The 16,486-nt window shown below is 42.6% G+C and overlaps 2 protein-coding genes across 2 annotated transcripts; both read right to left on the bottom strand.

The window, feature by feature from the left end:
• Positions 1 to 260: 260 nt before the first annotated feature.
• LOC102287349 (olfactory receptor 2AT4) lies at positions 261 to 1,226 on the bottom strand. Its single transcript, XM_005903235.2, has one exon. The coding sequence runs from the start codon at positions 1,224 to 1,226 to the stop codon at positions 261 to 263; it is 966 nt and encodes a 321-aa protein (XP_005903297.2).
• Positions 1,227 to 14,378: 13,152 nt separating this feature from the next.
• LOC102287637 (olfactory receptor 2AT4) lies at positions 14,379 to 15,350 on the bottom strand. Its single transcript, XM_005903236.2, has one exon. It carries the CDS (start codon positions 15,348 to 15,350, stop codon positions 14,379 to 14,381), a length of 972 nt encoding a protein of 323 aa, XP_005903298.2.
• Positions 15,351 to 16,486: the final 1,136 nt, after the last annotated feature.

Genomic DNA, 16,486 nt, shown 5'->3' with positions numbered 1-16,486 from the left:
AAGTCTCTGAGAATCAAAATTGTTTGAATTAGTGGAAATGTGAACACAAATCTTGTGAAATTTGGGAGTCACAGCTTAAAAATTGAAAAGCCCAATCCATTTAGTCGGTGAATTAAGGAAAGAAAATCATTATTTTGTTACAATGGAAGAATACCTAGGACTGTATTTTAAGAATTATTGTTCTAACTATTTGGCTATCTGAATTGTCCAATTTTACCTCTATTGTTATTGGTTTGTGAGAAAATAAAGTTCACTATCAATCAGGGTTTTGCAGAATTATTTGGATTCCAGGGACATGCCATTTTGGTGATGGCTGTCTTGACATCCTTGTTCCTCAGCGTGTAGATGAGAGGGTTGAGGACAGGTGTGAGAATAGCGTACACCACGTTGCCCACGATATGGAAGTCGAGGGGCAGGTCAGCCCTGTAGGCCACATAGGCTATGGCAATGGATGAGTAGTAGGTGCCAACCACCAGGAGGTGGGAGCTGCAGGTGGAGAAGGCTTTGGAGCGTCCTTCTCGAGAGCCGATGTGAAGCACTGAGGCCAGGATGTGGGCATAGGAGAGAAGCACCAGGAGAAGAGGCAGGAAGGACACCACCATGGCGATGCAGAAGCCCATGAGGGTCTGGGGGCTGGTGTCAGAGCAGGAGGCCTGGACCACAGCTAAGTGGTCACAGAAGCAGTGGTAGATGTAAACAGTGCTGTCAAAAGCCATGTGGGAGGTCTGCACCACTGCTGGGATGGGCAGAAGGAGGGCAGTGAGCCAGGCACTGGCTGCCAGGGCAGCATTGGTCTGCGGGGTCATGAGCACAGGGTAATGCAGCGGGCAGCAGATAGCCACATAGCGGTCATAGGCCATGACCACCAGGATGAAGGCTTCAGAGCAGGAGAAGCTGTGGAAGAGGTACATCTGCAGGAAGCAGGCAGAGAAGCTGAGATAGCGATCCCCACGCAAGAATAAGGACAGCATCTTGGGGACAGTGGTTGTGGTGAAGAGGATGTCCAGGGCTGAGAGGTTGATCAGGAAGAAGTACATGGGCTTGTGAAGTCTGGGCTCTATCACCACGGCCACCAGGATTAGGGCATTTCCCACCAGGATGAGTAGGTAGAGGAGGAGAAAGATGAAGAAGATAGGAAGGAAGAAGGATTTCGGCAGAGAAGGGATGCCCATAAGGTAGAAGATGGTCCATGACTCCTCTGATTCATTACAGGCTATAGTCTCCATGATGGTTTAAGCTGGATGCCCAGGAAGTGGGCAGTGGGAGCACCTAGAAACCAGAACAATCAGTGATTCTGGAATATGAATTACAGAGTGATCACTGTATAAGGTAACCACATTTATTTACAACCAACACTAGAAGAGAAATGATGGGTTCTGTCTTCATCCTCTCTCAGAATTCCCTTTTTCCTTTTAAAAAAATAATGTGGCAAAATTATCTTTACAATATACCAAACCAAGTGTTACATGCTGAGTATATAACAAGTTGAACAAAACAAAGGTCTCTTACTTAATGGAGCTGAATTTTCAGTGGTAGAGAAAGACGTTAAGCAAAGAATCGCATAATGATTTAATTTCAGTTGTGCTAAGTGTTGTGGAAGAACTCTGTTGGTCCCCTTGTCCATGTCCCATATAATCCTTTCAGGGATATCGGGTCTCTTAAACCATGTCCTTGAGCTCCTTTCTCATTTGGCATTGCTTTAAGTTTTTCAAAAAGTGACATCTTTGTCACCACATTGCTAGGGAGGCCTGATTTTTCTAACGTTTACGGCAACGTGCTATCTTCTCATAATTATTGACCAGGAATGGCTCCTTCTCCCTTGTTTGCTTGGTGCAGTGGTTCTGCCTGTCTCTAAGTTGAGTACTCCCTTTTCTGTCTCTGGGTGTGGGGCTCTTTGTCACATTGCAGTGACGGGAGTGATACTGAAAATGCCTTTGGTGAAAAGAGCCATTCCTGATTGAAGTCGGAACTGAGCATGGATTCTCCTGCAACTGGGCAGCAACAGAGAATCCAGGGAGTATATCTGTGTTACTCTTGAACTTGCCTCTCTGCTGGCATGCAGCTCGGCTCAAACTCCTGTTTGGCACACCCACTGTCCACCAGGCTTCTCTGTCCCTGGTCATTGCTTGAGAAGCATTTTAGATGGAGAGGAACTGGAGGTTTGCTTGCAATGGCTGCTCCAAGGCCAAAGAACTGCCCCCCTGCCCTGACCAAGAAGGAATCAGGAGGAAGTGTTTTCATAGATCTAGAGAAGGCAATGGCACCCCACTCCAGTACTCTTGCCTGGAAAATCCCATGGATGGAGGAGCCTGGTGGGCTGTAGTCCATGGGGTTGCTAGGAGTCTGACACAACTGAGCAATTTCACTTTCACTTTTCACTTTCATTCATTGGAGAAGGAAATGGCAACCCACTCCAGTGTTCTTGCCTGAAGAATCCCAGAGACGGGGGAGCCTGCTGGGCTGCCGTCTATGGGGTCGCACAGAGTCGGACTGAAGTGACTTAGCAGCAATAGCAGCAGCAGGGGGATTCAATTAAGAGAAATACTGATTTGCCATCTACTTAATACTCACCTGTTGGGCTAAGCAATCCCTGTTCCCATTGCAAGCAAGTCCATGTTGCTCCTGATGATTCTGTGAGCAGGGCCCCACACTTTTCCTAGAGTCACCTCTAATTTCTCTCTCTTCTCGAAACACATCTTATGCATAAAACCATCAATGTAAAAGCTGGAAAAAAACTTTTAATTTTCAGAACTAACCAGTTTTCCTCCTGAAGGCAAGAGGCTGAGCACAGAAAGGGTGGGAACTTTCCCAGATCCCAATGGCACCGGAGGCAGAGTCATCCCCAGAACTCAGGTCTTTGATTCCTGGGACAGGACTCTCTCTTCTACTCCCCATGTCTCTTGGGGAATCCAGAAGTTCAGCTTTACAGGGGAGAACATATTAAGACCAAGGTTTTCTGTTTCCCTTTCCACTTTTTCATTGATTATATCAGACAAATTTATAATTCAAGTTTTTATCTTGAGTCGCTATAGGATAAGCACTAAGAACTAGTATCTGGCAATGCAAATCTTCCTTTAAAATAATGTTCCAAAAATCAGACCCCAGGACCTAGCAAAAAAAGTGAAACTGCTTTGCACTGCCATGGACACTTTTGCTCTCAGACAGCAGTTGTGTCTGCAGTCCCGGGTGAGGCAGAGCAGGGGATCTGAGGGGCAGAAAGGCTGAGAGGGGAGGCCAGTGGGGCCCTAAAAGGCCATCAGCTTTGCTATCCCTCTCACTCCGCCTCTGTCCCACTGCTTAGAAGATGAAGGAGGGATGCTGAGACCTCAGTGGAGGGGTGGGACATGGCTTTTTATTGCCAGGTCGTACTGGACCATCCAATAGGCATATTGGGACACCAGCCAAACAGGGACACCAAAAGTACTTTATGAAAGAACTTTGCATTTTATCTTTCAAAGCACCATTCAACTTGCCCATCATAGGGAATATCCAAATTTGGTTGAACTTTCTTACATTTATTTTACAGGTTAGGGCTCTTATTTTGCTTTAGATTACACACTACATCTTAGTGATGCCATCCTGTGCTTTAGGGACTAATGGGTGCTCTTTCCCAGGGCACAGAATTTGCCCCAGAAGGTCCTCCCTGGTGGGACTGTCTACGAGAGAGTTACAGTGCAGGTGGGGACAGGGAAGGACAGAAAGCCCAGTCACTGAGTGTCCAACCTGATGCTGTACTTGATGGACATCATCTCCTCCTTCATCCAGTTCTTTCAGGGAGTGGTTACACTCCTCAGCAAATGGGAAACCAAGGATTGGAGAAGGACAGGCCCTTGTTCAAGGTCACAACTGGTGAGGGGTGAGAGCAGAGGTAGTTAGGAGGCAGACTGCTGTTAAAGAACTCCACCTTGCAACCAAGAGTCCTGGCTCCTGGACCAGCTGTTACTTGCTTGCTGTGACTCTGGGTCCCTGAGACTTGGTTTTCTCATCTGTGTAGTGAGAGGTTTAGAGGAGAAGATCTCTAAGGGGTTTCCAATCCAATTGGAATTCAAAACCCTTTCCTGAGTATCCACTCTGTGTCTGGCAGAGTCATGTCACATGGTCCACACCCCAAAGCCAGAGAGTGAGGGCTCTCCCACCTCTCCTGTGCACCTGCTACCAGCCAGGGGCTCTACCTTCATCCTATCCTGTGGGCCTTAGTGGTCAAGAGTATGCACTTATGAGTCAGAAAGGACTGGAGTCCCATCCCAGCTCATACCTGCAGTTGTGTGACCTTGGGCAAGTCACTTTTCTCTGTCTGAACTCGTTTCCCTCATTTGTGACCTTCTGGGATTGTTGTGTCCTTGTGGAGAGAATGCGAAGAGAACGTTTAGACAACACTACACAAGAGCCTGGAACAGGTAAGCACTCAGAGTGCCCTCGTGTTTCCAGTGGTTACTGCTCCATCAGCCTTGATTTCCTGTGGGAGGAAATGATTTGATAAGGATGTGGTTTGAATCCCACATGTAAGAGTCCTCCTTTGCCTGGACCTGTCAGAACGTGTGGCCCAAGGTCTCACAACCCACATGTGCACAGCCAACCTGGATTCTGGGCTGCTGCCTCTTGTTCACACCCAACCAGTCTCCCTGACCTGGCCCAAGTTCATACATCCTGGCTTCTCTACCCCTGTCTCCTTGCCCCAGCTTTCTCTGCCTGTCTCTGGATGCTCCATCCCTGGTTCTGCTTACCTATTAAGCCGGTCCATACTGGTGTCTCCATGTGAAGACTTGTTAGAGGCTGAGCCATGACCTATTAAACCCTCGGTTCCCTGCTTTCAGGTAGGCCTCCTGGGCTTATTTTCTTCAAGATGGTGCTCCCTTGAGGACCCATCATCCCTCAGGAATAAACTCCCTGGCATCACCTAGAGTATACATGAAGAGTGAGGTAGGATTTGTCCCTAGGCTTTACTGGTAATGATGAGGACATTATTAACAGCTCTCAGGGGCCTCAAACTTTATGCCAATGGTGTAACCTTCATTCTCATTATGAGTCTGACGGATATTCATGAATGGGTCATCTTGTGTATCTGATTCTACCTATTTTTTCTGGTTTTAGAGAGTTTTTTCACCATGAGTTCCCTTTGGTAAATTGTCACATGGACCAAAAATATCTTTACAGTTTGAGGCCTTTCTCAGAAGTCTTTTGCCTTAAATCTCTCCAGATCTTCTCTTCACCAAACCTGTTACTTTGCTCTAAGTTACTTCATATCCCAGCAAAGATGTAGCCATTGCTCATAAACTTGTATAGATCCAAATCTCTTTCCATTTTACCTCCCAGGTGAGATGAACTACCAGGTAAAAGATAAGAGGCCATGGCAAAGGTTCTGCCCACTGACAGGATTTATCTTCCTGTCGATCCTTCAGGGCCTTCCTGAATGGGCTGTAATGTAGCAGCACTCCATGTTTGAGTAGTCTCAGCATATTGTGAAGAACTGTTTGTGAATCAAGCCTGATTTCTTTCTTCTTGGGAGAGTTGATCATAGGGAATTTCCCATGAGGCCCTATGTCAGAGCTGATGGGAAGGTCTCAATACTGCAAGATGGTGCATCTTGGAAGTCTGAGCCACCCACTCATACAAATGTGCCTTCAAGATCTGCTTGAGCTAATATAATATTTATTACCTGACTTCCCACTTGACAGTGGGATGTTTTTGTACATATCCAATTTTACATTTTGTTTGTTCAAATTAATACCCAGTTTGTAAGGGTCAGCTTGGGACCCACAGTCCTTTAGTGTTTCTCGTCGGGCTTTCAGCTGCACTAGGGCTAGGAACTGTTTCTCAAAAGGAGAATAGTTATCAGCAGGAAAAAAAAAAAACAAACCATATAGTTCACTCTAAAATCCTAGGGTCTGCACTGTGTTTCTCCTACCAATAGTGCAAAAACTCAAAAATCAAAGAGGACGTCTAAGTATTGCCTATGACAGACTGCCTTCTTTGGAACTAAACCTCATGCCAAAAACAACCATAAAAGCTGGATAAAATATGTAAAACAATTGTTTGAAGGCTTCAGAGACCTTGAAGGACTGTGATCCTTGAGAATAGGAAAGCTCATGAAGTAATTTCTACATGATCCCAGATTTTTACCTGAGGGCATCTCCCAATTTGCAGGACTGGAGAATAGAGCTCAATTAGAAAAATAAAGTCCTAATAAACTGAGGCAATGCAAGCTGGAATTTGGATTACCAAAAGGGCTAGAAATTAAAAGGCAAAATACTGGGGAGGATAGTACTGCAGGGAAGGAACTTCAAAATCTGTACAAATTCCCTTCAAGTCAGGGACCAACTCCTCAGGTGTGCATGTATAAGGAAAGACTTTGAGAAACCAGAAGAAGACAGCAGCTGGGAGGTTACAGAGCCGCAGAAAGATTTTAGCAGCCACATGATGCCGGTGAGGCAGAGGTTGGAATCAAGCCCTATTCAAGTAGATGGGCCTGAGGAAGTGCTCCAGAATTTAAGAAGTCTCAAGGGAAATTAAAAACACATTCTGAGTTGAAAAGAAAAAATAGAGAAGTACAATATTTCAAAATTGTAGGGAATTATGAAAGCAGTAGCTAGAGGGAAATTTATAGAGTTTAATACTTATATTGGAAAAGAATAAAAGGCTCATATCAACAATCTAATCTTTCACTTTAAGAAACTAGAAAAAGAATATAAAATTAAACCCAAAGTACTTAAAAGAAAGAAAATTATAAATATTATAGCAAGAATCAATACAACTGAAAACAGAAAAACAGCTGAGCAAAATCAATAAAACTAAAGGCTGATTTTTTTTTTATTGGAGTATAATTGCTTTACAATGTTGTATTAGTTTCTGCTCTACCACAAAGTGAATCAGCTATATTTATACATATATCACCTCCCTCTTGAGCCTCCCTCCCACACCTCCATCCCACTCCTCTAGGTCATCATAGAGCACTGAGTTCCCTGAGCTTCCCTCTAGCTATTTCATGATGGACATTTAGGTTTAAAATCTGATTCTTTGAAAAGTTGATAAAATTGATACGTCTATAGCCAGACTGACCAAGAAGAAGAATTGAAGACACAAATTAGCAACATTCAGAATGAAAGAAGAGACATCACAGACTTTAAAAGGATCATGAAAGACTACTACAAACATATAAATTCTATGATGTGGATGAAATGGACAAATTCCTCGAGAGGCACAAACTACCAAAACCCATTCAAGAATAAATAGATAATTTTCAAACTTCTGTATCTTGGACTTCCCTGGTGGTGCGGTGGATAAGAATCCGCCTGCGAAGGCGGGGAACATGATTCTATCCCTGGTCTGGGAAGATTCCACATGCCTTGAACAATTAAGCCTGAGTGCCTAGAGCCTGTGCTCTGCAACAAGAGAAACCAGCACAGCGAGAAACCCATGCTCCACAATTAGAGAAAGCCCATGCAAAGCAACAAAGATTCAGCCAAAAATAAATAAATACAAAAACTCCACACTTCTATATCTAGTAAAGAAATTGATTTTGTAGAAAAAAATTTCCTAAAAGGAAATTCCAGACACAGGTCATTTCATGGGAAAATACTACTAAATATTTAAGGAAAAAAATAATACCAATTCTACATAATGTTTTCCAGATTATAGAAGAGGAGAGAGAACTTTCCAACTCATTTTAAAAGGCCAGCCAATATTAACCTAATATCAAACTAGGCAAAGACATTAATAGAAAACTGCACATCAGTATCCCTCATGCAGAAATCCCAAACAAAATATTTTTAAAAAATCACTTTCATTTTTCACTTTCACACATTGGAGACGGAAATGGCAACCCACTCCAGTGTTCTTGCCTGGAGAATCCCAGGGACGGGGGAGCCTGGTGGGCTGCGGTCTATGGGATCGCATAGAGTTGGACATGACTGAAGCGACTTAGCAGCAGCAATATTTATAGAGGATGATATATCATAACCAAGAGGAGTTCATTCCAGGAATAAAGAATCTGTTCAACATTCAAAACCAATCAATGAAAAGCCCACCATATTAACAGACTAACCAAAAAGTGCACTTAAATATAAACCCAACAAGATATGTGGGGCTTCCTTCATAGCTCAGTTGGTAAAGAATCTGCCTGCAGTGCAAGAGATCCTGGTTTGATCCCTAGATAGGGAAGATCCCCTGGAGAAGGGAATGGCTACCCCTTCAGTATTCTGGCCTAGAGAATTCCATGAACTGTATAGTCCATGGGATCGCAAAGAGTGGGACACAATTGAGCAACTTTCACTTTCTTTCTTCCACAAAATATGTGCACAATCCATAGGCTAAAAACTACAAAACACTGATGAATAAAATCAAAGAAAATCTAGATAATGAAGAGCTATCCATGTTGTTAAATTGGAAAATTCAATATTGGTAAAATGTCAAGTATCCCAAATTTAATACACAGATTCAGATTCAGCACAATCCCAATCAAAACCCAGAAAGATAGTTCCAAAATTTATATCAAAAAGCAAAGAAACTAAAGTAGTCAAAACAATTCTAAAAGAGAAAAACAAAGATGGGGGATTCACACTACCCAATTTCAACACTTAAGTATAAAGTTATGGTAATCAGGATGATGTGGTATTGGTAAAAGGACAGATAAATGTACCAATGGAACAGAAGAGAGAGCCCAGAAACAGACACAACTATAGTTCAGTATTTGACAAAAGTTCAAAGACAATTTAATGATGAAGAATAGGCTTTAAAAAATGGTGCTGGAACAACTGGATGTCTATACAAAAAATAAAATAATATATAATACTAAGAGTGGGCTCTATGGACTTTGAGTGATAATGTGTTATATAGATTCATGTTAGTTTCTTAGTTTTGATAAATGCAGAATGGTTACATAAGATGTTAAAATTAGAGGAAGCTGGATGAAAGGTTAACTAGAAGCTCTATATTATCTTTGTAACTTTTTGTAAGTATAAAATAATTTCAAAATGAAATATTTTAAATGATTATAGAATGATTTAATTTCAATCTAATCTCTTAAGTAAAACTGTAACATATTTTTTAAAAGACTTCTCAATGTAATTTAAACTGTTATGATTTTTCTTATTTTTAAATTATATCCCTCTTAAGATATATAGTCAAAGCACTGTTTTGATGACTCTTAGTAATTTTCCTAATGATCATGCCATTAATTTGATAGACATCTAAGGTCAAGTGTTTCTGTTTATTTTAAAAAGGAGGGAATTGTGTTTTTTCTTTTTATTTCTTTTAATTATATAAAAATTATATATACATCTAAAGACAGACTGTACATTTGTCTTGTTTCTGTTCCTGTCCCCTCCACTCTGTTCCCTCTTTCTCCTTGTAGGTAACCATCTTTATTAATTCAGAGGTTTCATCCTTCTGTGTGCATGTGTGCAAAGTCACTCCAGTCATGTCCAACTCTGTGTGACCCTATGGACCATAGCCCTCCAGGCTCCTCTGTCCATGGGATTCGCTAGGTAAGAATACTGCAGTGGACCCATCTCCAGGGGATCTTCCCAACCCAGGGTCTCCAGCATTCCAGGCAGATTCTTTACCATTTGAGCCACCAGGGAAGTCCATTAGCATATCCTAGATCAGTATACAGCTTTATCATTTCCTTTTTATAGATGCATTATACTTAAAAAAATTTTTTTTCAACCTGTTCCCTAATGATGAATGAGTAGCCTAATGAATTATTGCCAATGTATCTTTGAGATTGATTCCTAGAAATGAGATTTCTGGGTCAAAGGGTAAATGCATATATACTTTTGGTGGGTATCACAGTAATGCTCTATCAATTTGCATTCTCACAAGTAATTTACAAGAGTTCTGATTTTCTACATGCATATTGCCAAAATACTGTTTTGCTAATCTGATTATGTGGAAAATGGCATTTCAGTGTAGTTTTAAATTTTTTTATTTACTATTTACATTTATTTTTGGCCGTGCCAGGCTTTCTCTAGTTGTGGTGAGCAGTGAGGAGATACTCTCTAGTTGCAGGGCAGAAATTTCTTATTGCAGTGGCTTTCTTGTTGCGGAGCATGGACTCTAGAACTCAGGGGTTCAGTAGTTGCAGCACATGGACTCAGTAGTTGTGGCGCATGGGTTTAGTTGCCCTGCAGTATGTGAGATCTTCCCAGACCAGTGTTCAAACCCGTGTCCCCTGCACTGGCAGGCAGATTCCTAACCACTGGACCACTAGGGAAATTCACATGGTAGTTTTAATTTGTATTCTTTTTATATAGTATTTTAATACAGTAGACTAAATACTTTTTCATTGTGTAAGATCAGATCAGATCAGTCGCTCAGTCGTGTCCGACTCTTTGCGACCCCATGAATCGCAGCACCCCAGGCCTCCTTGTCCATCACCAACTCCTGGAGTTCACTCAGACTCACGTCCATCGAGTCAGTGATGCCATCCAGCCATCTCATCCTCTGTCGTCCTCTTCTCCTCTTGCCCCTAGTCCCTCCCAGCATCAGAGTCTTTTCCAATGAGTCAACTCTTCGCATGAAGTGGCCAAAGTACTGGAGTTTCAGCTTTAGCATCATTCCTTCCAAAGAACACCCTGGGTTGATCTCCCTCAGAATGGACTGGTTGGATCTCCTTGCAGTCCAAGGGACTCTCAAGAGTCTTCTCCAACACCACAGTTCAAAAGCATCAATTCTTTGGCGCTCAGCTTTCTTCACAGTCCAACTCTCACATCCATACATGACCACAGGAAAAACCATAGCCTTGACTAGATGAACCTTTGTTGGCAAAGTAATGTCTCTGCTTTTCAACATGCTATCTAGGTTGGTCACAACTTTCCTTCCAAGGAGTAAGCGTCTTTTAATTTCATGGCTGCAGTCACCATCTGCAGGGATTTTGGAGCCCCCCAAAATAAAGTCTGACAGTGTTTCCACTGTTTCCCCATCTATTTCCCATGAAGTGATGGGACCGGATGCCATGATCTTCGTTTTCTGAATGTTGAGCTTTAACCCAACGTTTTCACTCTCCACTTTCACTTTCATCAAGAGGCTTTTGAGTTCCTCTTCACTTTCTGCCATAAGGGTGGTGTCATCTGCATCTCTGAGGTTATTGATATTTCTCCTGACAATCTTGATTCCAGCTTGTGTTTCTTCCAGTCCAGCGTTTCTCATGATGTACTCTGCATATAAGTTAAATAAACAGGGTGACAATATACAGCCTTGACGAACTCCTTTTCCTATTTGAAACCAGCCTGTTGTTCCATGTCTAAGTCTAACTGTTGCTTCCTGATCTGCATACAAATCTCTCAAAAGGCAGATCAGGTGGTCTGGTATTCCCATCTCTTGAAGAATTTTCCACAGTTTATTGTGATCCACACAGTCAAAGGCTTTGGCATAGTCAATAAAGCAGAAATAGATGTTTTTCTGGAACTCTCTTGCTTTTTCCATGATCCAGCAGATGTTGGCAATTTGATCTCTGGTTCCTCTGCCTTTTCTAAAACCAGCTTGAACATCAGGAAGTTCACGGTTCACATATTGCTGAAGCCTGGCTTGGAGAATTTTGAGCATTACTTAACTAGTGTGTGAGATGAGTGCAATTGTGCAGTAGTTTGAGCATTCTTTGGCATTGCCTTTCTTTGGGATTAGAATGAAAACCGACCTTTTCCAGTCCTGTGGCCACTGCTGAGTTTTCCAGATTTGCTTGCATATTGAGTGCAGCACTTTCACAGCATCATCTTTCAGGATTTGAAATAGCTCAGCTGGAATTCCATCACCTCCACTAGCTTTGTTCATAGTGATGCTTTCTAAGGCCCACTTGACTTCACATTCCAGGATGTCTGGCTCTAGGTCAGTGATCACACCATCATGATTATCTGGGTCGTGAAGATCTTTTTTGTATAGTTCTTCTGTGTATTCTTGCCATCTCTTCTTAATATCTTCTGCTTCTGTTAGGTCCATACCATTTTTGTCCTTTATCGAGCCCATCTTTGCATGAAATGTTCCCTTGGTATCTCTGATTTTCTTGAAGAGATCTCTAGTCTTTCCCATTCTGTTGTTTTCCTCTATTTCTTTGCACTGATCGCTGAGGAAAGCTTTCTTATCTCTTCTTGCTATTCTTTGGAACTCTGCATTCAGATGTTTATATCTTTCCTTTTCTCCTTTGCTTTTCACTTCTCTGCTTTTCACAGCTATTTGTAAGGCCTCCCCAGACAGCTATTTTGCTTTTTTGCATTTCTTTTCCATGGGGATGGTCTTGATCCCTGTCTCCTGTACAATGTCACGAACCTTATTCCATAGTTCATCAGGCACTCTATCAGATCTAGTCCCTTAAATCTATTTCTCACTTCAACTGTATAATCATAAGGGATTTGATTTAGGTCATACCTGAATGGTCTAGTGGTTTTCCCTACTTTCTTCAATTTAAGTCTGAATTTGGCAATAAGGAGTTCACGGTCTGAGCCACAGTCAGCTCCTGGTCTTGTTTTTGCTGACTGTATAGAGCTTCTCCATCTTTGGCTGCAAATAGTATAATCAATCTGATTTCGGTGTTGACCATCTGGTGATGTCCATGTATAGAGTCTTCTCTTGTGTTGTTGGAAGAGGGTGTTTGTTATGACCAGTGCATTTTCTTGGCAAAACTCTATTAGTCTTTGCCCTGCTTCATTCCATATTCCCAGGCCAAATTTGCCTGTTACTCCAGGTGTTTCTTGACTTCCTACTTTTGCATTCCAGTCCTTTATGCAAAGAGTCGGACAGGACTGAGCAACTGATCTGATCTGATCTGGTAGTGAAAAGGACATCTTTTTTGGGTGTTAGTTCTAAAAGGTCTTGTAGGTCTTCATAGAACCATTCAACTTCAGCTTCTTCAGCATTACTGGCTGGGGCATAGACTTGGATTACTGTGATATTGAATGGTTTGCCTTGGAAATGAACAGAGATCATTCTGTCGTTTTTGAGATTGCATCCAAGTACTGCATTTCGGACTCTTTTGTTGACCATGATGGCTACTCCATTTCTTCTGAGGGATTCCTGCCTGCAGTAGTAGATATAATGGTCATCTGAGTTAAATTCACCCATTCCAGTCCATTTCAGTTCGCTGATTCCTAGAATGTCGACATTCACTCTTGCCATCTCTTGTTTGATCACTTCCAATTTGCCTTGATTCATGGACGTGACATTCCAGGTTCCTATGCACTATTGCTCTTTACAGCATCAGACCTTGCTTCTATCACCAGTCACATCCACAGCTGGGTATTTTTTTGCTTTGGCTCCATCCCTTCATTCTTTCTGGAGTTATTTATCCACTGATCTCCAGGAGCATATTGGGCACTTACTGACCTGGGGAGTTTCTCTTTCAGTATCCTATCATTTTGCCTTTTCATACTATTCATGGGGTTCTCAAGGCAAGAATACTGAAGTGGTTTGCCATTCCCTTCTCCAGTGGACCACATTCTGTCATTGTTTAAAGACCACTGCATTTTTCTGGTAACCTATCTTTTCATATATTTTGCCCATTTTTATATTTGTATGTTAGATTTTTCTTCTAAAAATTCAGGAAGTATATAAATATGTTATCACTCAGTTGTGTCCAACTGTTTGTGACCTCGCCATGGACTGTAGCTCACCAGGCTCCTCTGTCCATGGGATTCTCCAGGCAAGAATACTGGAGTGGATTGCCAATTCCTTCTCCAGAACTCTTTATCTATTTTGGATATTTGCCCTTTTCCTGTGATGTAAGTCTTTTGTTTTTTGCCTTTGCTTTTAAAGATTTTTTTGCCATGCAGGTTTTTTAAAAAGAAAAAGCTTCTTATGAAGAAGTGAAATTCTTATACAGTGCAAGATATCATATAAAGATGAACATTATTCCATTGCACTAGGGGGAAAGCCTTGGACCAAAATATGGCAACCACTGTTGAAGTTGACTGCTCAACAGAATTTTCTTTTACCATTCTATATTTACTGATTTATTTACTCAAAAATATTTATTGAGTTCCTAATCTGTGCTGAGGTCTTCCCTGGTGGCTCAGAAGTAAAGAATTCGCCTGCCAATGCAGGAGACGCAGATTCGATCCCTGGGTTGGGAAGATCCCTCGGAGGGGGAAATGGCAACTCACTCCACTATTCTTGCCTGGGAAACCCCATGGACAGAGGAGCCTGGCAGGCTACAGTCCATAGTGTTGCAGAGTCAGACATGACTTAGCAATTAAACAACAACAACAACAATCTGTGCTGGGCACTGTTATTTGGTATCCTGAGAGCAGAATTGAAAAAGTCGCTCAGTCGTGTCCGACTCTTTGAGACCCCATGGACTGTAGCCTACCAGGGTCCTCCATCCGTGGGATTCTCTGGGCAAAATACTGGAGTGGGGTGCCGTTTCCTTCCCCAGAGAGCAGAATTAGCTGCATCTACAGGTCAAGGGCTCCTATTCCAGCCTGAGTCTTAAGATGTGTGACTTTGGTAATGGCTGCCTTGACATCCTTGTTTCTTAGAGTGTAAATGAGGGGATTGAGGATTGGTGTGAGAATAGCATATGCTACATTGCCCATAATGTGGAAGTCGAGGGGCAGGTCAGCCCTGTAGGCCACATAGGCTATGGCAATGGATGAGTAGTAGGTGCCAACCACCAGGAGGTGGGAGCTGCAGGTGGAGAAGGCTTTGGAGCGTCCTTCTCGGGAGCCAATGCGAAGCACTGAGGCCAGGATGTGGGCATAGGAGAGAAGCACCAGGAGAAGGGGCAGGAAGGACACCACCATGGCGATGCAGAAGCCCATGAGGGTCTGGGGGGTTGTGTCAGAGCAGGAGGCTTGAACTAGAGCCAAATGATCACAAAAGCAGTGGTAGATTCTAGCAATGTTGTCATATGCCATCTGGGAGGTCTTCACTACTGCTGGGATGGGCAGAAGGAGGGCGGTGAGCCAGGCACTGGCTGCCAGGGCAGCATTGGTCTGTGGGGTCATGAGCGCAGTGTAGTGCAGTGGGCGGCAGATAGCCACATAGCGGTCATAGGCCATGGCCACCAGGATGAAGGCTTCAGAGCATGTAAAGCTTTGGAAGAGGTACATCTGCAATAAGCAGGAAGTAAAGCTGAGAAAATGGTCCCCAAACAGGAAAAGGGACAGCATCTTGGGGACAGTGGTTGTGGTGAAGAGGATGTCCAGGGCTGAGAGGTTGATCAGGAAGAAGTACATGGGCTTGTGGAGGCTGGACTCTGCCACCACAGCCACCAGGATCAGGGCATTACCCGTGAGGATGAGAAGGTAGAAAAGGAGAAAAATTAAAAACACAGGGAGGAAGAGGGACTCTGGCAGAGAGGGGATGCCCACCAGGTAGAAGACTGGTGAGCCACCCACTGATCCATTACAGGTTGTGGCCTCCATAGTAAGCCAGAGCTGGATTTCTGGGAGATGGGCAGCTGGAACATCTGGACACTGGAATATCTGGAAACAATAGAATCAAAGGATTCTGGAATGAGAAATCTACAATATTTACACTCTAGTCAAAATATAAAGGTAATATTACAACCAGCTCTTGAAGACTTATTAGTAGGTTGCGGTATTAACTCCTACCGTATGAACCCAAAACTTCTACCTCCTTTCTTTTGTCAAACTAATTATTAATTAACTAATAACCTACCAAGTGAAAGACTTGCTATGTTCAGCTGACACAGTGATGAAAATGGAGAAAGCAGGCAAAGTCCCTATTTTCTTAGACTTTACATTTTACTAGGATAATCAGATGTAAACAGTTGATTGTTGAATTATGATTGTGAAAAACTCTCTGGAAAGATTTCTGCTAGTCTTCATCTTAGATTTTATGTATCTAGTTTGGGATGTCAGGTCTCTTAAATCAAGTCCTTGAACTCATGCCTCTTCTTTTGAATCAAAGTTCCACCATGTTGCTTTGGAAGGACTGCTTTCTCCAAAGTTCTTTGCAACATGCTATTGCTCACATAGTTATCAAGTTTATTCTTCTCTTGTAAGCCTTGAATAGTAGTTCTTCCTGACTCCTTCTAAGCTAGATGTCAGTACTTCCATTTCTGTGTAGAATATAATAGATCACGCTAGCCCAACACTTTCACTGCAGCAATTAGGCAAACCTGAGTGAGTTACACAAATCATATTTTTCAGTAATTTGGAGAAACATGGGTGCAAGAAGGATTCAATGAGTTGGATTTCCAGGTAGGAGGGGTCCTCCAAAGTGAACCTACAATCACCAGCTCTTTTCTTCTCTGGGAATATGACTCTGAGACGACTCCATCCCTGATGTTGCTTCTAATAAAATCTCTCTCATGCCATTGAATTATAAAAATGCCAAATCTAGACATGGTCAGCCAGGTTTTTTTTTCTTTGTAGACAGAAGGGGCAAGAGCTTGCCCAAGATTACACAGCAGAGTTAGGACCAGAACCCAGACCTCTGACTGCCAGACTAAGTCTATTTATTCTATGTTATGTCTTCTGGAGAATCTAGAACTTAAATTTTCATGTGGAGAGAGACTGGGCAACAATTGTCTCTT

Source organism: Bos mutus, chromosome 15 (assembly GCF_027580195.1).
Source record: "Bos mutus isolate GX-2022 chromosome 15, NWIPB_WYAK_1.1, whole genome shotgun sequence".
Lineage (NCBI taxonomy): Eukaryota > Metazoa > Chordata > Mammalia > Artiodactyla > Bovidae > Bos > Bos mutus.
Note: the sequence above shows the minus strand (reverse complement) of the source record. Positions and strands in the feature narration are given on the sequence as shown.